The sequence below is a fragment of the Rana temporaria genome, chromosome 11 (assembly GCF_905171775.1).
Source record: "Rana temporaria chromosome 11, aRanTem1.1, whole genome shotgun sequence".
NCBI lineage: Eukaryota > Metazoa > Chordata > Amphibia > Anura > Ranidae > Rana > Rana temporaria.
The window spans coordinates 116,976,102-117,002,275 of record NC_053499.1 but is presented as its reverse complement, the minus strand read 5'-3'; the positions used below and the strand labels follow the sequence as shown (position 1 = coordinate 117,002,275).

The following is a 26,174-nucleotide window of genomic DNA, read 5'->3' as shown; positions in this document are numbered from 1 at the left end:
TAGCGCATTATCAGGCCTAAAGTTATTCCATCAAATAGCTGGAATAGTAATGTTAAGTATGGCCGCCGTTCCCGCGTCGAAATTCGAAAATTTTACGTTGTTTGCGCAAGTCGTCCGTGAATAGGGATTTACGTCATTTACGTCCACGTCGAAATCATAAGGACCGTGCGGCGTACTTTGCCGCAATGCACACTGGGATATGTACACGGACGGCGCATGCGCCGTTCGTAAATTACGTCAATCATGTAAGGTCACCCCTCATTACCATAAAACACGCCCCCTCAGCTAAATTTGAATTGGGCGCGCTTATGCCCGCCCGATTTACGCTACGCCGCCGTAACTTAGCAGGCAAGTACTTTGTGAATCATGTACTTGCCTCGCTAACTTACGGCGGCGTAGTGTAAACACGATACACTACGCCGCCGCAACGCTACGCCTGCCTACCTGAATCTACCCCGTAGACTTTTACCAGAGGAGCAGCAGCATTTAGAGGCAGTAAATGTTCCTCTCCTGATCGCAGAAAGAATCACATTCAGGAAAGGAAAGTTTAGAAGTTAACGCTAGGCGCATTTAGCACTTGAGCGTGAATTCATTTTTAATGGCTCGAATAAACTATTATTCTGACCAATTAAATTTGTTTACACTTATACTTAATCACTGGCACAAGCCCTCCCAGTCTTAACTGCAGCTCGTTCTTTGACACCAAGGGCTGGTCCACACTGCCAGCACAGTAAAAAATCACGTTTTACAATGCAGAAAAAGTGTTGGCTCTGGGCAGCAGTGGCTTTGTCTTTTAACTACTCCGGAAGGTTTTTCCCCACTTCATGACCAGGCCATTTTTGCGATACAGCACTGCGTTATTTTAACCGACAATTGCTCAGCCGTGCGACGCTGTCCCAAATAAAATTGATATCCTTTTTTTCCCCACAAATAGAGCTTTATTTTGGCATTTGATCACCTCTGCGGTTTACATTTCTTGCACTATAAACAAAAAGACCGCCAATTTTGAATAAAAGACAATCAGGGCGATTCTCAAACTAAGTACACTTGGCCTTTTTCCTATCTCACTGATTGCGCCGAGCCAAGTTCTGAACATGCCCAGTGAGATGCTGATTCGTGCGCGCATGCGCAGTACTGCCGGCCCTTCATTTGCATGGGGTCACGGCTCATTACAATGGAGCACGCCCACTTCCTTCCCACTTGCAATAACCCCGCCTTACGCCTCGGGATTTAAGTTACGCCAGCGCAAACGCACTGTGGATACGGCACAATATTTTTTACTTTCTGCTACTAAACATGATCAATAAATGTAAAAATAAATAAAACAAATTGAATTTCTTCATCAATTTAGGCAAATATGTATTCGACCACATATCTTTGGTAAAAAAAAAAAAAAAAAAAAAAAAAAAAAAACACACACTGTATATTGATTGATTTGCTCAAAAGTTATAGCGTCCAAAAACTATGGGAAAGATTTAGGGAGTTTAAAATTTTTTACAAATTGGACACTAAGGGCCAGATCCACAGCCAGCCGGTGTAACTTAAATATTCGGATTTAAGTTACACCGCCGGAAAATTTCTACCTAAGTGCCCGATCCACAAAGCACTTACCTAGAAATTTTCGGCTGTGTAACTTAAATCCGGCCGGCGCAAGGCGTTCCTAATTTAATGGGGCGAGTCCCATTTAAATTAGGCGCGCTCCCACGCCGGCCGTACTGCGCATGCTCACGACCTCATTTTCCCGATGTGCTTTGCACGGTTTTACGTTGCGCCGGGTTTTGAGAATCGCGACGGGAGTAAAAAAAAAAAAAATACGAGTAGCGGCGGGAAAAAAAAATTTTGAAAAAAAAAAAAAGATGGCGACGCGGGATAGAAGTGTCTACTTTTACAAGGCCTAAACAGTTTAGGCCTTGTAAAAGTAGCCCTAATATTGCGACGGCAAACTAATACTTATGGAGAAAAAACGAAGCGTAAAAGCTTTGTGGATCTCCGTAAGTGCTAATTTACATACCCGAAGCGGCATTTCGACGAGAAATGCCCCTAGCGGCGGCTGCGGTACTGCATCCTTAGATCCGACAGTGTAAGTCCCTTACACATGTCGGATCTTCTGTCTATCTATGTGAATAAATAAATAAATAGTGCAGCGCAAATAAATCTAAAATATATGAATAATCAAAAAAACATAATCATAAAGTCCATAAAGTGCAAAGTGATAAAGGTGCTCCAAAAATACAATGGTGATAAAAAGTGCAGAAATCTTCATCAGATCTGTGACCCATAGGACAGGATAATCCTCCACCAAGGCTAATGGATGGCCTCTCACCTCAGCAATTCGACCTGTGGCTAGGTCAAAAAGCAATAATCATATCCTCCCAAGTGGCAAGCAGCTTTCAGGGCTCAACTCCAAAAACGTCCACCAGATGGAACCAGCAAGCAATGTACAAATACTTAGTACATAGAACAGGTCCAGGGTGATTTAAAGAAGCTTCTGCAGCCATCAGCAGTCATATATAAACCGTTGCACAGACAATTCCATCATTAGTCCAGAAATATATTGAAAGCTCCTCTGTATGAGTCTGCCTAGATCCAGGAGCAGTCATTATGTGAATCTATGTGAAACTGATTATGTGGATCAGTTCCATAGATAGAAACAGGGATACGACGGCGTATCAGTAGATACGCCGTCGTATCCCTTTTGAGGATCAGGCCCTAAGTGACACTAATACAGTGATCAGTGCAAAAAAAAAGCACAGATCTTTGTATAAATGGCACTGGCAGGGAAGACGTTAACACCAGGGTCAATCACGGGGTTAAGTGTGTGCCTGGGAGGTGATTTCTAACTGTATGGGGGACCATTATGCTTCTTGCACACTGCAGCTTCAAAAAGCTCAGTACAGCTTTTTATTATTATTATTATTCTTTTTTTAAAGTGCTATGCATTCTTTAGAAAAAAAAAAAAAAAGGAAGAAAAATCAGCATTTTCGGCCTCATGCACACAAATGTGCACAATTGTGAATACATGCAAATGCCCACTTACATATTGTGCAGAACAAAAACACGAGATCTCTCAAAGATCTCTCCTTTGCGCTCTGACAGATCAGCGGTTTGCCTTGTTTACAGGCATAGCGCTGATCCGTCTCTCCACAGAACAATCGGTGGGTCATAACGCCCATCGTACCTGCCGATTGGCTTCCGCTGTGTCCAATCACAGTATGAGTGGAACTCTGGCGGCGCGTGTGCGCCCCCCTACACTGCGTGCACAAAATCACATACAAACGGGCCGCCCAGCCGCAGTATATGTACGTGGGGCGGTCCGGAAGCGGTCAAAGCACGGTTAACTTTTTTTGTGACTATTTAAATGTCACAGTATGAAGCAGGCCAGTTTCTAGTGGGATGCTGGGTTGGGCTGTTCCCTCCTCAGATTTTATTTGTACTTCCCCTGATCTCTAAGAGTGCATCCACTGGTGCATTAGGCAGTCTGATGGGGACAACTGATGTAAGGAGAACATTGAAGGGAACAACTGATGGGGACAATTGATGTATGGGGGCACTCTAACGAGAGTAACTGATTTAAGGGGGGCTCTGATGGGGACAGTTGATGTAACGGGGCACTCTGATGTGGATCCTTGATGTAAGGAGGTACTCCGATTGATGCAAGAGGGCACTCCGATGGGGACACTGGTTTTTGGCCAAGTGACCGCGGTGATTGGCTGTCACATGATAGGAAAACTCCTGATCAATTCCGTTAGCCGGCAGTCACTGTGCCGGGAGTGTGCACAACGTGCGCTCTCGGCACAGCTTTATTGGCGCTATTGCACACAAATATGCAGCCGCTCGGAACCTAAGGCCCAGCCGTTGAGAGGCTGCATATTTGCATGCGCTCGGCGCCAACAGGTTATTAATCATAATCTAATGACAAACCAATACATACGGGTGTTCCCAGGTCATTCTTGCACCACCTCTGTCTGTAAGACATTATTTCTGGATTATGACTCAAGGTACAGAGGACAGCTGAGTGAACAGGGAATACTGGTTCCTTGAGTCTTTGTCACACTGCTGACATTATGCCCACTGGCTTTCTATACTGTACCCCAAAATTAGATTAGGCTAGATTTGGGCCTGGCGTGACGATACTCAGAGACAAACCTAGCTGTGGCGAGCTGCAGTACGAGATGAAAAATGCAGATTTCAAAACTGCAGCTCATCTGAAGGCTGCATTCAAGTGTAAACAGGGAACATAGAAAATTATCTTTTTTTGCTGTGTGCCCCTGCGAAGACCTGCGGTTTTCTAATGCTAAAAATTGCAGCTCTAATGACGCGTAGAGCAGGTTGTAAATTTTTAATGCCCATTTTTCTCATCAAGAAAAATGCTCTGTACCCTCTACACCAGCCCTCAAAAATTACACTCTTTTCTCGCAAAATGCGAGTGGAATAAAGTCCAGGGCGAGTGAGGAGCAGGGGGTGAACCAGGCTGACAGTTTCCTTCCTGAAGCAATCACACAGCGAGTGGCAGGGTTGGTTCCAAACAGTGGCCACATTATAACAGGAGAGCGGGACAGCTGCGGGCTTCATGTGCTTAAGCCCACTCGTCCCGCTTCTCCCTCTGTCAGAAGCTGCAGACAGGAGACAGGCAATGAAGCAGAGCAGTGCTCTGTGTTCCTCCCTCCCCACCCCCGCCTGACAGACCCGTGTAGCACACAGCCGAGATAGCTGGAGACTGCACTGTGATGAATACGTTCTGTAACTTCTGTCATCAGGTGAGAAAGAACCATGAAGAGATTTAAAGAGAATTGGGGGTACAAAGGTAAATGTGGATGGGGGTACATGGCATGCAAGGGAGGGACAGAGACTGATGTGCTCTGTCCACCATTATATAACTTCTACTCTACATCAACAGTATGCTGTCCTCCTTCTGTGCCCCTTTCACCTCTCCACAGGTCAGAGCTGTTCTGACCTGTGGAGAGGTGAAAGGGGCACAGGAGGATTCATACTGATGATGTGGAGGAGAAGTTATATAATGGTGGACAGAGGAGGAGGCCACTGTGAGGAGGACACTATCATATTTGCAGCCTCTGTTCCCCTCATGTGTTATGTCCGCCTCTGGCCCCCCCCCCCCGGTGTCATGTGCGCAGCCACTGTCCGACCCCGTGTCATGTCCGCAGCCTCTGTTCCCCCTCCCCCCCCAATGTCATATCCGCAGCCTCTGTCGTCCCCTGTGTCATGTCCGCAGCCTCTGTTCCCCCTCCCCCCCCAATGTCATATCCGCAGCCTCTGTCGTCCCCTGTGTCATGTCCGCAGCCTCTGTTCCCCCTCCCCCCCCAATGTCATATCCGCAGCCTCTGCCGTCCCCCGTGTCATGTCTGCAGCCTCTGTCGTACCCTGTGTCATGTCTGCAGCCTCAGCCCCCCCCTGTCATGTCCGCAGCCTCTGTCGTCCCCTGTGTCATGTCTGCAGCCTCTGTCGTACCCTGTGTCATGTCTGCAGCCTCAGCCCCCCCGTGTCATGTCTGCAGCCTCTGTCGTACCCTGTGTCATGTCTGCAGCCTCAGCCCCCCCCCCCCCCCCCGTGTCATATCCGCAGCCTCTGTCGTCCCCCGTGTCATGTCCGCACCCCCCCCCCCCCATGTCATATCCGCAGCCTCTGTCGTCCCCTGTGTCATGTCCGCAGCCTCTGGCCCCCCCTCCGTGTCATGTCAGCAGCCTCTGTCCAACTCTAGTGTCATGTCCGCAGCCTCTGTCCCTCTCCTGTGTCATGCTGCACTGATGGGGGCACTGTAATTCTGCACTGATGGGGGCACTGTAATGCTGCACTGATGGGGGCACTGTAATGCTGCACTGATGGGGCACAGTAATGCTGCAAGTGATGGGGGCACAGTAATGCTGCAAGTGATGGGGGCACAGTAATGCTGCAAGTGATGGGGGCACAGTAATGCTGCAAGTGATGGGGGCACAGTAATGCTGCAAGTGATGGGGGCACAGTAATGCTGCAAGTGATGGGGGCACAGTAATGCTGCAAGTGATGGGGGCACAGTAATGCTGCAAGTGATGGGGGCACAGTAAGGCTGCAAGTGATGGGGGCACAGTAAGGCTGCAAGTGATGGGGGCACAGTACGGCTGCACTGATGGGGGCACAGTACGGCTGCACTGATGGGGGCACAGTACGGCTGCACTGATGGGGGCACAGTACGGCTGCACTGATGGGGGCACAGTACGGCTGCACTGATGGGGGCACAGTACGGCTGCACTGATGGGGGCACAGTAAGGCTGCACTGATGGGGGCACAGTAAGGCTGCACTGATGGGGGCACAGTAAGGCTGCACTGATGGGGGCACAGTAAGGCTGCACTGATGGGGGCACAGTAAGGCTGCACTGATGGGGGCACAGTAAGGCTGCACTGATGGGGGCACAGTAAGGCTGCATTGATGGGGCACAGGGAGGCTGCGTTCACGGGCACAGTGAGGCACAGATGGGTACGGATATGCTTTATGTTACTATTGTTAAAGTTGTTAATATTTATTTTTGGAACGTAATTCTGCTTAAAATATTTAACAGTGTAATTTCATGAGATAATTTACAAGGTCGTGTTCAGGGGCAGACTTAGGGGTGGGACAGGGGAGGTGTTGTGTGGGGCAACTGGTGGCGAGTAACTCTTAAGGCCTGGCTAGTGGCTCAGGACTTGAAATTTTGAGCCCTGCTCTACACAACCGTTTTTAAACCACCAGTTTAAAAAATTGCATTTTTCTCGTCATGAAAAACGGTCATGTGTATGCAGCAATACGCTCTTTTCCATGTGCAGGTGGCAGAGGCATTGATAGCGCAGTCTGTGTCCCTGCTTAACACTTATATTTACCTGCTACTTCAGTGAATAAATCAGAACTGGCAGCTGGTCGGAATGTGAGGGAGCCCATGCCAGCAGACGGGTATGTTTTGCAGGGTTGTTATTTTTCGTGGCAGCAGCAAGTTCATTTATCACTTTGTTCCATTTTAAAATATAAGATAAGTAGTAAACCAATAGCAGCATTTGTGAAGTACTGACCGGTAGAACTAGTGCTCTCAAAGCAAACTTCATATACTTCATAATCTTCTGTGGTAAAGGCAAACTTCCCCTTCTTTGCATCTTCTTTGGAATACAGAATATGACCTATGGAATCTGTAACCTAGATGTAAGCAGGATAGAAGAATTACAGCACGTTCATGATAACCATCAAGACTGGAACAAAGTTCTCCATATACACCTAGTGGGTGAAAACTCAAATCCGTGATAAGCAGTAGAATCCAAAAAAAAAAAAAACTCCACCTCGTGCATGCACCATCACCACAGGCAATATCGACTCTTACCAGAGGGCATGGACCCTTTATTATGAAAGGTCAAACAGGCTTGATGTAACAATCTTTGCAGGGGTCATCAGCTGGAGATGAACAATCGCGATAGCAGGAAACGGCTCCTAACCCGACCGGGTTCATCACAAAAAGGACTTCTTCCGGAGCAACGGAAAAGGACTTCTTCCGGAGCAACGGAAAAGGACTTCTTCCGGAGCAACGGAAAAGGACTTCTTCCGGAGCAACGGAAAAGGACTTCTTCCGGAGCAACGGAAAAGGACTTCTTCCGGAGCAACGGAAAAGGACTTCTTCCGGAGCAACGGAAAAGGACTTCTTCCGGAGCAACGGAAAAGGACTTCTTCCGGAGCAACGGAAAAGGACTTCTTCCGGAGCAACGGAAAAGGACTTCTTCCGGAGCAACGGAAAAGGACTTCTTCCGGAGCAACGGAAAAGGACTTCTTCCGGATAAGTCCATGCCCCGGAAGAAGTCCTTTTTGTGATGAAACCGGTCGGGTTAGGAGCGGTTTCCTGCTATCGCGATTGTTTGCACAATGCTTAGATATCTTAAGGCGGCGCCTATATTGCACACAACGCTGGTTTTACCTGTACTAATGTAAGTGCAATACTTTATATTAAACAAACCTTTTGGGATTGTACACTATCTGGCGTCTCTTTCATTTTATGATTAATCCGATTGTGGGGTGGAAGGAGCTTGGTTTGAATATCCTGCTTTTGCGCTGCTTGATCTGAGAACACATCTCCGGCTGATGACCCCTGCAAAGACTGTTACATCAAGCCTGTTTGACCTTTCATAATAAAGGGTCCAGGCCCTCTGGTGAGTCTATATTGCCTGTGGTGACTGTGTATGCACGACGTGAAATTTTTGGGGATTCTACTAATCACGGATTTGTGTTTTCTACAGTTGCATTTTAATAACCCAGTATGATTTCTTTTTTTCAGCGCATCTTTCTTTTTTCCTACGTGTTGTTTATTGTGATTAAATCTCACTTTTGTGGTGCCGCTGGACAATTTACACTGTTTTTACACATGCGCAGTATTCTTTTAAATAATTACATATACACCTGTCACCATTTTCATAGCGATCGAAGTTCATCTAAACCCAAAACAAAAACACACACACACACACACACACACACACATATACACATATATACACACACACACACACACCAATTGTGCAAGTTCTCCCACTTAAAAAGATGAGAGAGGCCTGTAATTGTCATCATAGGTATACCTCGACTATGAGAGGAAAAATGTGGGAACAAATCCAGACAATCACATTGTCTGATTTGGAAAGAATTTATTTGCAAATTATGCTGGAAAATAAGTACCGTATTTATCGGGGTATAGCGCGCACCCCTAAACTCCGGCGTCCGTCTGCGGCTTCGGGTGTCCTCTTTGTCGGGTCCGGCGTCCTTCTACGGCGTCCTCCCCGCTCGTTTCCCGCGCTGAGTTTGAATATACCGAGCGCAGTACACTCGTGTATCGTCGGGCAGGCTCGGCTACTCTCACGCTGACGTCCAGGACGTCAGCGCGAGAGGCGCCGAAACTGCCCGAAGATACACGAGTGTACTGCGCTCGGTATATGCCGGCGCAGTATTCAAATTCAGCGTGGGAAAGTGGGTATCGGCGTATACCGCGCACCCACGATTTTGCCCTGATTTTCAGGGCAAAATAGTGCGCGGTATTTGGTCTCCTCTACAAACAAGTACGATTTCTGGCTCACAGCCCTCTATCTTCTTCTTTAGGGCACTTTCACACGGAGCAGATCAGTAATGATCCGCTCCGTGTGTCCGCTTTGCTCAGCGGGGATCCTCCGTAAAATCCCCGCTGAGCTGGCAGCTGACAGGGCGGTCCCCGCACACTGTGCAGGGACCGCCCTGTGTTTCCTCCGCTCTCCCCTATGGGGGATCGGACGAACACAGACCGTATGTCCGCGTTCATCCGATCCGGCAGACGGAAGAAAAACAGAATTTCTTCCGTCTGCAAATGCGGATCTTTGGGGAGGCGGACAAATTACGGGTGTCAGCGGATGTTCATCCGCTGACACCCGTAATCGCATAGGGACCCATGTATGTCCCGTTTTCATCCGCAAACGGACGGATGAAAATGCGGACATACAGTCCGCTAGCGTGAAAGGGCCCTTAAGAGGCTCCTCTGTCCTCCATTTATTACCTGTATTAATGGCACCTGTTTGAACTTGTTATCAGTATAAAAGACACCTGTCTACAATCTCAAACAGTCACACTCCAAACTCCACTATGGTGAAGACCAAAGAGCTGTTGAAGGACACCAGAAACAAAATTGTAGACCTGCACCAGGCTGGGAAGACTGAATCTGCAATAGGCAAGCAGCTTGGTGTGAAGAAATCAACTGTGGGAGCAATAATTAGAAAATGGAGGACATACAAGACCACTGATAATCTCCCTCGATCTGGGGCTCCACGCAAGATCTCACCCGGTGGGGTGAAAATGATCACAAGAACGATGAGCAAAAATCCCAGAACCACATGGGGGGGAGGGGGGGGGGCTTAGTGAAAGACCTGCAGAGAGCTGGGACCAATGTAACTAGGGTTGTCCCGATACCACTTTTTTAGGACCGAGTACGAGTACCGATACTTTTTTTCAAGTAGTCGCCGATACTTTTTTTTAAATGTGTCCCCAAATGCAGCGATGTCCCCCCACATATGCAGCCATTGTCTCCCCCCATGCAGCCATTGTCTCCCCCCATGCAGCCATTGTCACCCCCCATGCAGCAATGTATCCCCCCATCCAGCCATTGTCACCCCCCATCCAGCAATGTATTCCCCCATGCAGCCATTGTCACCCCCCATGCAGCCATTGTCACCCCCCATCCAGCCATTGTCTCCCCCCATCCAGCGTCTCCCCCCATGCAGCCATTGTCTCCCCCCATGCAGCCATTGTCACCCCCCATCCAGCCATTGTCACCCCCCATCCAGCCATTGTCTCCCCCCATGCAGCCATTGTCACCCCCCCATCCAGCCATTGTCACCCCCCCATCCAGCCATTGTCACCCCCCATGCAGCCATTGTCTCCCCCCATCCAGCGTCTCCCCCCATGCAGCCATTGTCACCCCCCATGCAGCAATGTATCCCCCCATCCAGCCATTGTCACCCCCCATCCAGCAATGTATTCCCCCATGCAGCCATTGTCTCCCCCCATCCAGCCATTGTCTCCCCCCATCCAGCCATTGTCACCCCCATCCAGCGTCTCCCCCCATGCAGCCATTGTCTCCCCCCATCCAGCCATTGTCACCCCCCATCCAGCGTCTCCCCCCATGCAGCGTCTCCCCCCATCCAGCCATTGTCACCCCCCATCCAGCCATGGTCACCCCCATCCAGCCATGGTCACCCCCCATGCAGCCATTGTCACCCCCCATGCAGCCATTGTCACCCCCCATGCAGCCATTGTCACCCCCCATGCAGCATCTCCCCCCATGCAGCCATTGTCACCCCCCCATCCAGCCATTGTCACCCCCCATCCAGCCATGTCTCCCCCCATGCAGCCATTGTCTCCCCCCCCATCCAGCGTCTCCCCCCCCCATCCAGCGTCTCCCCCCCATGCAGCCATTGTCTCCCCCCATCCAGCGTCTCCCCCCATGTATCCAGCGTCTCCCCCCCATGTATCCAGCGTCTCCCCCCATCCAGCGTCTCCCCCCATCCAGCGTCTCCCCCCCATGTATCCAGCGTCTCCCCCCCCCCATGTATCCAGCGTCTCCCCCCCCATGTATCCATGTCCCACTTACCTGCATCCCCGCTGCCGCCGACTGTGTCATACGCCGGGAACATTACAACTTTGAATCGCTGTAATGATTAGCGCTGCGTATAGACACTCCCCCTCGCTCGGGATTGGACAGTTCACCCGAGCGAGGGGGGAGTGTCTATGCGCGGCGCCAATCATTACAGCTATTCAAAGCTGTAATGTTCCCGGCGTATGACACAGTCGGCGGTAGCGGGGATGCGGCGAATGGCGGCGGGATGCGGCGTCACGGCGACGGCGGCGGAGGGGGGGGGGGAAGTATTCTATTTGGGTATCGGGAGTATTTGCGGGAGTACGAGTACTCCCGCAAATACTCGGAATCGGTCCCGATACCGATACTAGTATCGGTATCGGGACAACCCTAAATGTAACAAAGGCTACCATCAGTAACACACTACGCCGCCAGGGACTCAGATCCTGCAGTGCCAGATGTGTCCCCCTGCTTAAGCAAATAAATATCCGGGCCCGTCTGAGGTTTGCTAGAGAGCATTTGGATGATCCAGAAGAGGATTGGGAGAATGTCATATGGTCAGATGAAACCAAAGTAGAACAGTTTGGTAGAAACACAAATCGTCGTGTTTGGAGGAGAGAGAATGCTGAGTTGCAACCAAATAACACCATACCTACTGTGAAGCATGGGGGTGGCAACATCATGCTTTGGGGCTGTTTCTCTGCAAAGGGAACAGGACGACTGATCTGTGTACATGAAAGAATAAATGGGGCCATGTATTGTGAGATTTTTGAGTGCAAACCTCCTCCCATCAGCAAGGGCATTAAAGATGAAATGTGTCTGGGTCTTTCAGCATGACAATGATCCCAAGCCCACCGCCCGGGAAATGAAGGAGTGGCTTCATAAGAAGCATTTCAAATGGTCCTGGAGTGGCCTAGCCAGTCTCCAGATCTCAACCCCATAGAAAACCTTTGGAGGGAGTTGGAAGTCAGTGTTGCCCAACGACAGCCCCAAAACATCACTGCTCTAGAGGAGATCTGCATGGAGGAATGGGCCAACATACCAGCAACAGTGTGTGACTACCTTGTGAAGACTTACAGAAAACGTTTGACCTCTCTAATTGCCAACAAAGGATATATAAAAAAGTATTGAGATGAACTTTTGATATTGACCAAATACTTATTTTCCAGCAAAATTTTATAAAAAAAATATTTACAAAATCGGACAATGTGATTGTCTGGATTTGTTTCCACATTTTGTCTCTCATAGTTGAGGTATGCCTATGATGACAATTAAAGGCCTCTCTCATCTTTTTAAGTGAGAGAACTTGCACAATTGGTGGCTGACTAAATACTTTTTTGCCACATGGTGTGTATATTATGTATACGGTATATATATATATATATATATATATATATATATATATATATATATATATATATATATATATATATAAGGGTTGTCCCGATACCACTTTTTTAGGACTGAGTACAAGTACCGATACTTTTTTTTATGTACTCGCCGATACCGAATACCGATACTTTTTTTTAAATGTGTCCACATATGCAGCCATGTCCCCCCACATATGCAGCCATGTCCCCCCACAAATGCAGCCATGTCCCCCCACAAATGCAGCCATGTCCCCCCACAAATGCAGCCATGTCCCCCATATAACCAGCCATGTCCCCCGTATATCCGGCCATGTCCCCCGTATATCCGGCCATGTCCCCTGTATATCCGGCCATGTCCCCCGTATATCCAGCAATGTCCCCCATATATCCAGCAATGTCCCCCATATATCCAGCAATGTCCCCCATATATCCAGCATTGTCCCCAGTATATCCAGCATTGTCCCCAGTATATCCAGCAATGTCCCCAGTATATCCAGAAATGTCCCCCGTATATCCAGAAATGTCCCCCGTATATCCAGAAATGTCCCCCGTATATCCAGAAATGTCCCCCGTATATCCTCCAGAAATGTCCCCCGTATATCCTCCAGCAATGTCCCCAGTATATCCTCCAGCAATGTCCCCAGTATATCCTCCAGCAATGTCCCCAGTATATCCTCCAGCAATGTCCCCCGTATATCCTCCAGCAATGTCCCCCGTATATCCTCCAGCAATGTCCCCAGTATATCCTCCAGCAATGTCCCCCGTATATCCTCCAGCAATGTCCCCCGTATATCCTCCAGCAATGTCCCCCGTATATCCTCCAGCAATGTCCCCAGTATATCCTCCAGCAATGTCCCCAGTATATCCTCCAGCAATGTCCCCAGTATATCCTCCAGCAATGTCCCCAGTATATCCTCCAGCAATGTCCCCCGTATATCCTCCAGCAATGTCCCCCGTATATCCTCCAGCAATGTCCCCAGTATTCCCTCCAGCAATGTCCCCAGTATTCCCTCCAGCAATGTCCCCAGTATTCCCTCCAGCAATGTCCCCAGTATTCCCTCCAGCAATGTCCCCAGTATTCCCTCCAGCAATGTCCCCCGTACCTGTTATGATGCGGTCGCCGCCGCTGCCACGTTAATCACCGCGGCGCGTGGAACATTTCAGACAGCTTTCTTTTCAACAGCTGTTTTCCCTGCCGCGCTGTGTATAGAGACACTCCCCCTTGCTCGCGATTGGACAGATCCGTCCAAGGGGGAGTGTCTATGCACAGCGGGGGAAACAGCTGTTGCAAAGAAAACTGTCTGAAATGTTCCCCGCGCCGCGGTGATTAACGTGGCAGCGGCGGTGGTGTCGGCGGCGGTGATGGCGTCGGCGGCGGTGGTGGCGGCGGGGGGACGGGGTGGAAGTATTCTATTCTAGTATCGGCGGTATTAGCGGGAGTACGAGTACTCCCGCTAATACTCGGAATCGGTCCCGATACCGATACTGGTATCGGGACAACCCTAATATATATATATACACATACACACACACATATACATACACACACACACACACACTGTATACTCAGTTGTGACATGAGACTACTTGTATATCAAGTCAAAATTGTGTGTGATATATATATATTTTACACACACACACACACACACACCATACACCCTCCCCACCCTCTGGGTCCCTGCTGTACTTACCTAGGTAAGCGATGAGCAGTCAGCACCCATGCAATCGTTTTACTTGCTAGCTGCTGCAGAGCCTTGTGCTAGCGTAGACTGTTTGTGAGGTTTTACAATCTTTTAACTGACTGTACGGGTATTCTTCTCATTGACCGTTAATGTAAAGGGACAATTTCCCATTGAACCCCAGAGAAATATTCAAGGGTTTCCCGAGACCTAGAAACTATTTTATGGGTTCCTCTGAGGAAAAATAGCTGAGAAAGACTGCTCTGGATTAATAAAGTGATTGCCAGCAATTGGATAAAGAGTAATTTAGGCACCACCTAACTAATCTTTATAAATGCCCCCATCCCCCTCCTAATCTGTGAAGGGAACATCTTTATACGTGCTTATTTTCAGCCAGCTTGGGTCCAGTCACGTGACCACACTTCCCTTTGTGTCAGCCAATGGTGCTTCAGAGGACAGGAGGAAACACCAACAAAAGGATGGGCCATTGAAGCCTAAGGGTGATTGATGTCATCACTCCAGGCTTTACTAGCCGAGGTCGGAGTGCTCTGTCCACTCACCACAGCCACACTGGCTGACAAAAGGGAGAGCATGTGACCGGACCGGTACTTCCAGTAAGTACTGACACAGGTCAGAACATGTGATAGGACCGATGGGGGGGCGGGGGCTGGTGACAATATTAAGGTTAGTTAGGTGGTGCTGGGAATCCCATTTGAAATCTCTCACTAATTCCCCATGTAACTCAGCCCCAGAACATTTTAATGTATGCCAGGAAGAAGGCATCTTCACTATTCACTTACACCACAGTTTACAACAACCTAATCATGCTCACAGGAACAAAAAAAAAACAAAAAAAATGAAAGAATAAAAGGATTGAGATATGAGTAGTCTGCAAGAGAAGACATTAAACCTTTGCTCCGATCTTCGCTGTTACAGATCTGTGGGTACCACTATTTTCCAACACTTTCAGGTGTGTCAGAGAACACAATCCCCGATAGGTGCCTTCACCCACCAGCTGCCACTTCACTATAGAACAAAATTAAAGGCCAACTTCACCAAGGCCAACTCCAAAAAAAAAAAAAGCATGTGGGGATTCCAGGCAGCATGTCCTCAGTGTACTACGCCGTGTTCCTTATCAACAAAAACCATCTAACCAAAACCTTCTCGAAATCCCCACAACCCGCTACAAATCTAAGGGAGAACGTAGATTTTCAGTCCAAGGACCTCGGCTTTGGAATGCTCGACCCACGACCATTCGCATGGAAGAAAACCATCGGGCTTTTAGGAAAAAACTGAAGACCCATCTCTTCTGAAGGATCAGCACGACTCTGGATTCAAGCGCCTTGAGGCGATTCGGTCCGCATTTGTCAGCGCTATACAAGTTACTCACTCACTCAACACGGTGCCATAAAGTGCATCACGTGGGTTCCGGCGCCATCATGCCGCATCACCGGAAGTCCTCCGACACCATCTTGGTACACCTCGGTGAAGCACAATGCCTTCCACACAGGCAGAGCTGGGGAAAAACCTGAAAGAAGTTGCCACCACTTTCACCAGGTAAGCAAGTACCTCCAAAATAGGGAACCCTTCTGGCAGAAAGTACAGGGACTAATACACCCGGGACTTGGCCACAACCAGTATTGGATGATGAGGGGAAAGGGAATAGCCGCTCCAGGTGGGAACCCAGATGAATATCCTCCGTTGCAGACAATGCACTTAGCAAAGCAGGGACAAAGATGGTCTCTGGACAGCCGAACAAATTGTAGCCTTTTATTGAAAGGACAGCACTACAAGTCACAGCAAAATAAAACCTGACTGCTGACGCGTTTCGCACTGAAACTAGTGCTTAGTCATAGCTATGACTAAGCACTAGTTTCAGTGCGAAACGCATCAGCAGTCAGGTTTTATTTTGCTGTAACTTGTAGCGCTGTCCTTCTTTCAATAAAAGGCTACAATTTGTTCAGAGTGTATCTCTCCAGAGACAATCTTTGTTCCTGCTTCAGTATTGGATGATGCCAGAGAAGGGGGGTCCACCAACCACAGTTAGCAGACCTAGGAAAAACAAAAAACGTGTCGGTGCTCCTGGAGGGTCTGGAAACACAAAACAACTGAGGGTCAGAGGAATGGGAGGGGCCTTTTAACCACTTCCTTACTGGGCACTTAAACCCCTTCCTGACCAGAGGACTTTTTGCGATTCGGCACTGCGTCGCTTTAACTGACAATTGCGCGGTCGTGCGACGTGGCTCGAAAACAAAATTAACGTCCTTTTTTCCCCACAAATAGAGCTTTCTTTTGGTGGTATTTGATCACCTCTGCGGTTTTTATTTTTTGTGCTATAAACAAAAATAGAGCGACAATTTTGAAAAAAAAAAAAATATTTTTACTTGTTGCTATAATAAATAGCTCAATTTTTTTTTTTTACGTTTTTTTTTATCCTCAGTCTAGGCCGATACGTATTCTACATATTTTTAGTAAAAAAAAAAAAAAAAAAAATCGCAATAAGCGACTGGTTTGCGCAAAAGTTATAGCGCCTACAAAATAAGGGACAGAATTATTATTATTATTTATTTTTTTTTACTAGAAATGGCGGCGATCTGCGATTTTTATTGGGACTGCGACGTTATGGCGGACACATCGGACACGTTTTTGGCGCCATTCACATTTATACTGCAATCAGTGCTATAAATATGCACTAATTACTGTATACATTTTTTTTTTACTAGAAATGGCGGCGATCTGCGATTTTTATTGGGACTGCGACGTTATGGCGGACACATCGGACACTTTTGACACATTTTTGGCGCCATTCACATTTATACTGCAATCAGTGCTATAAATATGCACTAATTACTGTATAAATGTGACTGGCAGGGAAGGGGTTAACACTAGGGGGTGAGGAAGGGGTTAAATGTGTATCCTAATTAGTGTTCTAACTGTGGGGGAGGGGGGGTGACTGGGGGGGTGACCGATCTGTGTCCCTATGTACAAGAGACACAGATCCGTCTCCTCTCTCCCCTGACAGGACCGCTGTCTGCGAGAGCCGGGAATGAGAGATGATCTCATATGTAAACATATGAGATCATCTCTCATTGGCCGCACAGATCGCCTAGGAAACGGCCGCTCCGATTGGCCGTTCACGGCGATCTGTGACTGGCTGTGTCCAAGGGACACGGCCAGCACAGCAGTTCCCCGCTGCGCGCTCGGGAGCGCGCGCGGGGAACGCGAAAAGGGGCGGCCGTAAAAACACGGCCTCCCAGAGAAGTAGAGCCACCCGGCGGCCGTATATAGTCGTACGGCCGTCGGGAAGTGGTTAAATTGTATCCGATTTGTGTTTCCTGTAGAGGGCGGGGCCAATCATCTCTCAAGTAGCTGTCCTGGAAGGTGGGGGGGGAAGCATGTGGGGATTCTTCTCCCTCGCAGCCACTGTCACTGTTAAAATGTACTCCACCCGCACAGTCACATGATTAATTCACAGAGATCTGCGAATGAATAAACTACAAGTCCTGTCTTCCACTGCAGTACACACACTTGTAGATCCCAATGGAGCATGTCTGTGGTGATCACCGTCCTCGTAGTTGATTGACACTTTCTCCAGCTCAGAAGTCTGTACCTCCGTATGGGCAGAGAGCTAGAGGAAGGGTCAGCAGGAGCTTGACATTACACCCGCCATGCACTGATCACAGGTGCAATGCTCTGCAGGCTGATTTGCAAACAAGTAATACATGCATGTTCTGTGTGTGTGTGTGTGTGTGTGTGTGTGTGTGTGTTGCTGTAAATATGTGTGCATTTAACATTATTTTGTAAAAGGTGGACTTAGCCTTTAGCCTAGTTTCACATTAGAGCATGCGTTTTTTTTTAACGGTTTTACACCGTTTGTAGTAGTAGTATGAAATTGGAAACAATTAAACACAAAGCTCTGCAAATAATGCAATAAAAAGAATGCATGTACACGCGTTTTAGGCTCGGGTTCCACTTGTCATGCGACTTGGGACTGAAAAGTCGCATGACAAGTCGTACCCCATGATTTCCAATGAGCACCATTCATATCTGTGTGACTTCAAGTGGCAGCGACTTCAAAGTATTCCCTGCACTACTTTGGTCCCACTTTGATGCCATGTTGATGTTTGATGTCCATAGACCTCAAGAATACACAGGCATTGCTTCAAGTCGTGGCAAAAAGCGCGCAACTTTGGTCTTGCAATAGTGCAAACAGAGCGTTAAAGCGGCGTTCCACCCAAAAATGGATTTTCCGCTTATCCGGTTCCTCTCCCCTCCCCCGGTGTCACATTTGGCACCGTTCAGGAGGGAGCAGATACCTGTCTAATACAGGCATTTGCTCCCACTTCCGGCGACAGATCGCCACAGATTCTGCGGCGATCTACGCCATGTCGGCCCCTCCTTCGTCCGCCACCCTTTGTCTTTTGGGAGACACGCAGGTCCTGCGCAGTAGTGAACCAGGCTGTGAAGCCGCAAGGCTTCACTTCCTGAATCCCTTACTGAAGATGCCGGCGCCTGCACCCGGGAGCCAAGGGACAGATCGGCTTTGGGTGAAGACATTGCGGGCGCCCTGAACAGGTATGTGTCCACAAATACTGCAGCTGCTGACTATTACATTTTTTCGACAGAACTCCGCTTTAAATGCAGTTTTCCTATGCTCCCATTGAAGTCTATGGGGCAAAAAAACACATTCTATATACTGCACCAAAGAAGCATGTGCACCTTTTCAAAAATCGCACCTCACCATGCTACATTGATGTGACTGGGCATCATAGAGAATAATGCAATTTCTGTTGCTGTGCAAGGCATTGCGACAACCAACGCAGAAAAAAATAAAAAAATAAATAAAATCGCACTATTAATATTACAGGTACTTATATAGCGCTGTCAATTTACGCAGCGCTTTACATATATATTATACATTCACATCAGCCCCTGCCTTCAAGGAGCTTACAATCTAAGGGCCAGATTCACAGTGGAGATATGACGGCGTATCTCTGTTTCTATCTATGCGACTGATTCATAGAATCAGTTACGCATAGATAGCCATAAGATCCGACAGGTGTAATTGTTTTACACTGTCGGATCTTAAGATGCAATACCACGGCCGCCGCTGGGGGGAGTTTGCGTCGTAAACCAGCGTCGGGTATGCAAATTAGGAGTTACGGCGATTCCCGACGGTTTTTCGCATTCGCTACGTCGCCGCTAGTCTAGTTTCCCGTCGCAAAGTTAGTCGTTTTTTTTGGTGCCTTAACTTTACACAGCAATCGTATTGCTGTATAAAGTATGGCCGTCGTTCCCGCGTCGAAATGTAAAAAATAACGTTGTTTGCGTAAGCCGTCCGGGAATACGGAATTACACTACGTGCGTCGCCGTTCGAAAAAATGACGTCACGGCGCGCAATGCACGGCGGGAGTTCGGAAACGGAGCATGCGCGGTAGGTCCGGCGCGGGAGCGCGCGTAATTTAAATGGCACACGCCCATTTAAATTGGCCCGCCTTGCGCCGGAAGGCCGCCGGCGAAGGTTTTCATCGCAAGTGCTTGGTGAATCAGGCACTTGCGATGAAAAATTGCGGCGGTGTAACGTATCTACGATACGTTACGCCGCCGCTGCCCTACGTGAATCTGGCCCTAAGTTGCTTAAAGTGGATGTAAACCCTCATGTATATCCAGTGAAGTGAACAGCCTCAGATGATAAACAGGGATGAAACAAATCTTCCTACATAGGTTTTTATGTATATCTGCTGTCTTCATGTTTATTTATTGTTTAGAAAGTGCTCTTCTTAGGAGATTTTCTTTTCCTGGTTAGCACTGCAGTGAGGTCTGGGCATACGGCCAAGACAGCTGATTTAGTCCCGGTTCACACTGACTGCGGGAATAAAATTGTGCGAGTTCAGCCGAACAACATGCAGTCCAGAGAATTGTTTTCTGCACCAGAAACACATGGATAGTAGATTATATGGTTTCCAATGGCATAGTTCACACCAGTGTGGTCAGTTCCAGTAAAAAAAAAAAAAAAAAAAAGTAGAGTATGCTGCACTTTTTCTGGAACGCAGTAAAAGCATCAAGAAGCCACTGGAGCGCACCAAAAATCTACCAGAATGCACGTCTCCATTCAGGCCTGGTGTCAAAAACGCGTATTGAAAAATGCAAAATGCACCTGCAATATGCAAACTGCAACCTGCATAGGTGTGAACCTATGCAGGTTGCATATTGCAGGTGCATTTTTCAATATGCATTTTTGATCCATGGAAGTCTATGGAACCAAAAAACAGAAAAAAGTCCCTGGCCCTTTCCATAAAATGCACAGATGTGAATGTGATCCATAGGAAACCATGTTCAATGTACTGTAGCGTTTCTGGAAAACTGAAAACGTACAGAAAAAAAAAAAAAAAGCATCGGTGTGAACCAGGCCTAAGGCTGCATTCACACTACAGCGTTTTTAATCACAGGCAGATTTGCTGCAGATCTGCCCGCGCCAAGGTGTGAATGACAAATCTCGGGACTCACATTTGGGATGCCATTCATTTGAAAAACACCTCAAATCGCAATGCGGGTCTGCTGCGATTGTCGCGTGATAAAAACGTGCTACAATCGCAGGGCGCATGATGCCCAAAAATTGTTCAGGAGCTACTTTTGGATGGCATGCGTCCCGCGATTGCAGCACGGTTTATCACGCTGGAAGACTTGCTCTTTAGGCTGGGCTTCTCCTCTGGGTCACAGAAGTGTAATTCGTTTTGCACTCCTGTGACCCGTTTTCAGCAGAGAGCCGTCTGAAGTCCGCTCTCTGCTGACATCACTGGAATCAGTCCAGGCACCGCATCATCGCAACAATAAAGTCTGGATCCACCAGGTGCCTGGTCTTATACCTGTCTCGGCCTCTCAGTGATCCGCTAGGAGCCCGAGACAGCCGATCCCCGCCCCTCCACAGCTCAGCGCTTCGGTTATCGTGGCGAGCTGTGAGAACGGAGCCATTGGCAAAGTGCGATCGCTTGGTTCTCAGTGCAGAGATGCGGGGGACCGATGCAGCATCCACCTAGGCAAGTATGAAGCCCATACTTCTCTTTAAAGTTTAAAAAAAAAAAAAAGAAGAAGAAGGAGGGGGGGGGGGGGGTCAAATGCTCTGAAAAGCATCAAAAATGAATCGGAAACGCATAAAAATGTGCCTGCAGAAATGCATAGCAAGGTGTGACCCAGGCCTTGCAGCTGATGCGTTTTGAAAATGCTGCTTAACGTAAATCCAATGCACAAAAAAAGTTAAATAAATGCAATCAGGTGTGAACTGCCCTTCAATGACTGCAAACCCTGCCTGGCACGCCTGATGATCGCCCACCAGCCTGGCACACCTGACGCTCGCCAGCACGCCTGACGCTCGCCCACCAGCCTGGCACGCCTGACGCTCAACCACCAGCCTGGCGCGCCTGACGCTCGCCCACCAGCCTGGCGCGCCTGATGATCGCCCACCAGCCTGGCGCGCCTGACGATCACCCACCAGCCTGGCGCGCCTGACGATCACCCACCAGCCTGGCGCGCCTGACGATCACCCACCAGCCTGGCGCGCCTGACGATCACCCACCAGCCTGGCACGCCTGACACTCACCCACCAGCCTGGCACGCCTGACGCTCGCCCACCAGCCTGGCACGCCTGACGCTCGCCCACCAGCCTGGCACGCCTGACGCTCGCCCACCAGCCTGCAGCATAGCAGTACATCACATCCGGGTGTGACTTTACAAAGCTCATTTGATATGAGAAATGTCATCACACAAAGGACAATGAGTGGGAACCCTCGGATCTCTGGCCCCAGCACACAACTCATCACACAGACAGCAGAGCGGCGCTCAGTACTTGTACACGTCACATAGGGATACCTTGAGGTGTGTGACGATCCCCGGTTGCTCGGACACCTCATACTCTCCGGTCACCAGCACATCTTTGTGGATCTCCTCTTTCAGGCATTTCTTGCTGTCACCGGGCAGATGGAAGGAGATGGCCCCGGCTCCGACTAAGACAAGGCAGGGAAGCAGGAGCTGCAGAAGGCTCATCATGTCTACGGAGCGGCAGCAGCAGGTAGGGCTGGCGGGTTGCTAAGAGACAAGACTGAAGGCTGATTTCCGATGTCGTGTACCATCTGCGTTCCACGCCTCGCTTCCGGATTGCGCATTGGTTGTTGCTGCGTTCCAATGGAGAGTTCCGTATTCCTTCCCGCTCTACAGATGATCAGGTGGCAGATCTTCACTGGAACAACTCAGCTAATGTCATCAAATCACACATGGAGGAAACGTGTCACTGGGAACCTGTGAAGGCACAGTCCACCTTTTAAAATAATAAATATGGCAAAAGCAAAGGTCTCTTGCATACAGGAGTGAAAAACAACACATTTTTACAGATCTGAACATAGATATAGGGCCAGATTCACATAGGTTAGCGGATCTTTAGATCTGATTCCGCCGCAAGTTTGAGGCAAGTGGGTAATTCACAAAGCACTTACCTCAAAACTTGCGGCGGCGGCGTATCGTAAATCCTCCGGCGGAATTCAAATTCCGCGGCTAGGGGGAGTGTAGTATTTAAATCAGGCGCGTCCCCGCGCCGATTGAACTGCGCATGCGCCGCCGGCTAAATTACCCAGCGTGCATTGGTCCAAATGACGTCGCTAGGACGTCATTGGTTTCGGCATGAGCGTAACTTGCGTCCAGCTCTTTTGTGAATCGACTTACGCAAAAATAAAAATTCAAAACTCGGCGCGGGAACGACGGCCATACTTAACATTGGTTGCGCCTCATAGACCCAGGGGTAACTATACGCCGGAAAAAGCCGAACGCAAACGACGTAAAAAAAAAACGCTGGGCGGTCGTTTGTTTCTGAATCGGCGTATCTCCTCATTTGCATATACGTCGCGTAAATAAACCCAAACGCCACCTAGCGGCTGGCCTGGAATTGCAGCCTAAGATCCGACGGTGTAACACAGTTACACCTGTCGGATCTTAAGGATATCTATGCACAGAACTCAGAGATACAACGGTGTATCAGGAGATACGCCATCGTATCTCTTTGTGAATCTGGCCCATAGTGTTGACTAAATCCCTGTTCACATATCATGTAGCTGGAGCGTTCACAAGCCTCGTACACACGATCTGATTTTCTGCGGACAAAGCGTAGGACTTTTGTCCGAAGGGCGTTGGCCATGAACTTGTATTGCATACAAACGGCAAACAATTGTTGGCCAACAAACATGAAACTATGTGGGTTTTCATCTTTTTAGCACCACCATTTGGGAAACTTCTGTCAATGTTGTGTTATGGTTAGCATTGCTTCCGAGCATGCGTGTTTGTACTTTGGATTTTTTCTGACAGACTGTACACACGATCGGATAATCCAACATCACACATTTGCTGGCGGACAATTTGAAAGCATGCTATCCCACATTTGTCTGCAGAAAATTCGAAAACAATTATCCGAAGGAGCATACAAACGGTCAGATTTTCCGACAACAGCCATTACACAATTCCCGTCGGATAATCCGATCGTGTGTATGAGGCTAAACAGTGATTCTCGCACGATTTTGCATCTCACATAGCGCCAGTACAGTCACTTGAATAGGCTGCCCTCATGGGCGTCCGCTCCATAGGGCAAGGGGGGTCAATTGCCCCCCCCCCTGGAATTTAGAGTGGACTGCACTTTTCAGGCTCCACATGGATGCATTCCACACACCATATCTTATTAAAAATTATTATTTTTAATAATGTGGAATACTTTCTATGTAGAACCTGAAAAGTCCCAGTATATTCCTGACATTGTCATAAGTATAACGAGACATACAGAATACAGCCCACCTCCAGGAAAGGGAAAAGTCCACCCTTGCACTGCTGGGGGGAAATTACCACTTGTACTTCTATGTTTCCATATTCCAGCCAGCCGCACTGCTCTCCTCCTCGCCCAAAGCCTCAGCATCATTGCATACCATACAGGAACATTAACCCTGTATGGTACAATGAGGATGATGGAGTGCCACCACAGCCTGTCACAACTTTCACAGAAGCTGCAGGGGACCAGTACAGAGATTGAGGGAATCAGCAAAAGTTCGGTACACAGAGAGTATATTTGTTCCAATTTACTATGTTTATTATGCCTCAGAGAAAGGAACTGGAGAATTCACACTCAGTCCCTTTCTATTTTTTGAAAGTGAGCTATCAGGGGTCTGTTTGGTCCCCTGATATTTCATCAAAGCCCCCCAACAAGACTGTTAAAAAATGTAAAAATAAATAAATTTGTAAAAATAAAAAAACGACTGACACCGTCCACTGCCCTTCTAACACCGCCCACTGCCCTACTGACACCATCCATCCTATTTGGCTGTTAGGGGGGGGGGGGGGGTTTAAACCCCTGCTAGTGGTCAAAGACAGGGTTAAATGTGACTGTGTATTGTCGTTCCCGAAGCGCCCCCCCCCCCCCCTTGAAAAAATTTCAGCGGACGCCCATGCCCCAATTGAATGGAGGCACTACACTTGTTAGAGATCCTGTCCTGATTACACAGATTATGAAGACTCTGCTCCTAAATACTATACAGGGGAGACCATCATACCTCAGTAGCCGCAGAGAGAGAGAAAAGAATAGTGCTACACATTTTACACCCACTATTAATAGATGATTTGTGAAGTGACATTGTAGATGGACCGTGAATTTTATTTTAAAGGTCCCTTTTAATACAAAATGTTCACTGACCATTTATCAGTCGCCACCTTTCCAGTACAACCACAATAAAAGGTTTGGTTACAAAAAACCCCTAGAAAAGTATAAAACAATTAGCAGTGGAAATAGCATAGGGGCAGCAGCTGAAACTGAATTTTCACCTATACAGTTGAACCACGGATTACGAGCATTTTCCGTTCCAGGAGTATGCTCGTAATCCAAAGTACTCGCATATCAAAGCGAGTTTTCCCATTGAAGTCAATGGAAACTAAAATAATTTGTTCCGCGTTGAATTCAATGGGGTGCAATACCGAATGCGGCCAGAAGTGGGGGGCGCCAGAAAGCGCCCAAAAGGCCCGAGGACACTTTGGCTCGTTTCCTGCGCCCCTGTACCTCAGGCCAAATGAGGTACTGCAGGCCACTGTTGGGCTTCTGCGCCCCCGAACCTCAGGCCAAATGAGGTACTGCAGGCCTATTCAGCTTGAATTCTGCTCATCTTGCGAGTCGACACTCGCAAACCAAGTCAGAATTTAAAAAAAGCTCTCAAACCAAGTTACTCTTAAACCGAGGTTCCACTGTTCAGTGGATATAGTATCCTATACAATGTAACTGTTAAAAAATGCTATGGTTTGTATTACAAAAAGCAGGCTATTAGGCCTTGTTTACAAGGGAGTACTACAGCCCACGCCCAGGTGTTCCATAGGTGTGTGCGTTCGGGGCGTGGCACCTGCACCCGTACGGATGTAAAATTGGGGCCAGCGGTCATGTCCATGCACCCGCTGCGTCCCAATTGACATGAATAGGACTGCCTGCATGCGGATGCACAAAATACCCATGATTCCCAAATGGCCCTTGCATACCTCCCAACTTTCTGAATGAAAATTAGGGACACCTATTAGCAAAAGTATGTAGACATAGGACACACCCTGCCACGCCCCCTTAAAGGAGCATTGTAAAAAAAATATGATTGGCTAAACCCACAAGTGCTTTTTTTTACCACTACTATTGCTTTATATTGGCTATTGAAATAACAAATGCAGTAATTTCGAAATTGGATGAAAGGTTTAGCACTGTATAACACTTTTTGAAAGATAAGTAGTGTATTTTATATATACACAACTATATATTTAAGACCAAAATGAGGGACAAATGAGGAGCAAAGAGGGACTATGTTCCAAATCAGGGACAGGCCCTCAAAATCAGGGATGGCTGGGAGCTATGCCCTTGCACAGGTGTACACTAGGGTTGCCACATAATCCCTTTAATCCAGAACACATATTAATTACACGGGTTCTGAGGCTAATTTAATGCAGATAAGGCACCAAGTGAGTTTAATTACCTGGATTAAAGC

General features: G+C 48.2%; 1 protein-coding gene across 1 annotated transcript in view; it reads right to left on the bottom strand.

Annotated features, from left to right (window-relative positions):
- Positions 1 to 22,290, bottom strand: part of LOC120917541 (transmembrane emp24 domain-containing protein 10-like) — a 32,977-nt gene extending 10,687 nt beyond the window's left edge. Inside the window, exons 1-2 of the mRNA XM_040328908.1 lie at positions 22,006 to 22,290; positions 7,036 to 7,156 (exon numbers count right to left, since the gene is read on the bottom strand). Of these exons, the coding sequence (XP_040184842.1) occupies positions 7,036 to 7,156; positions 22,006 to 22,182 (298 nt within the window). The 5' untranslated portion in view covers positions 22,183 to 22,290. The remainder of the gene's footprint in view (positions 1 to 7,035; positions 7,157 to 22,005) is intronic.
- Between the last annotated feature and the right edge of the window lie 3,884 nt (positions 22,291 to 26,174).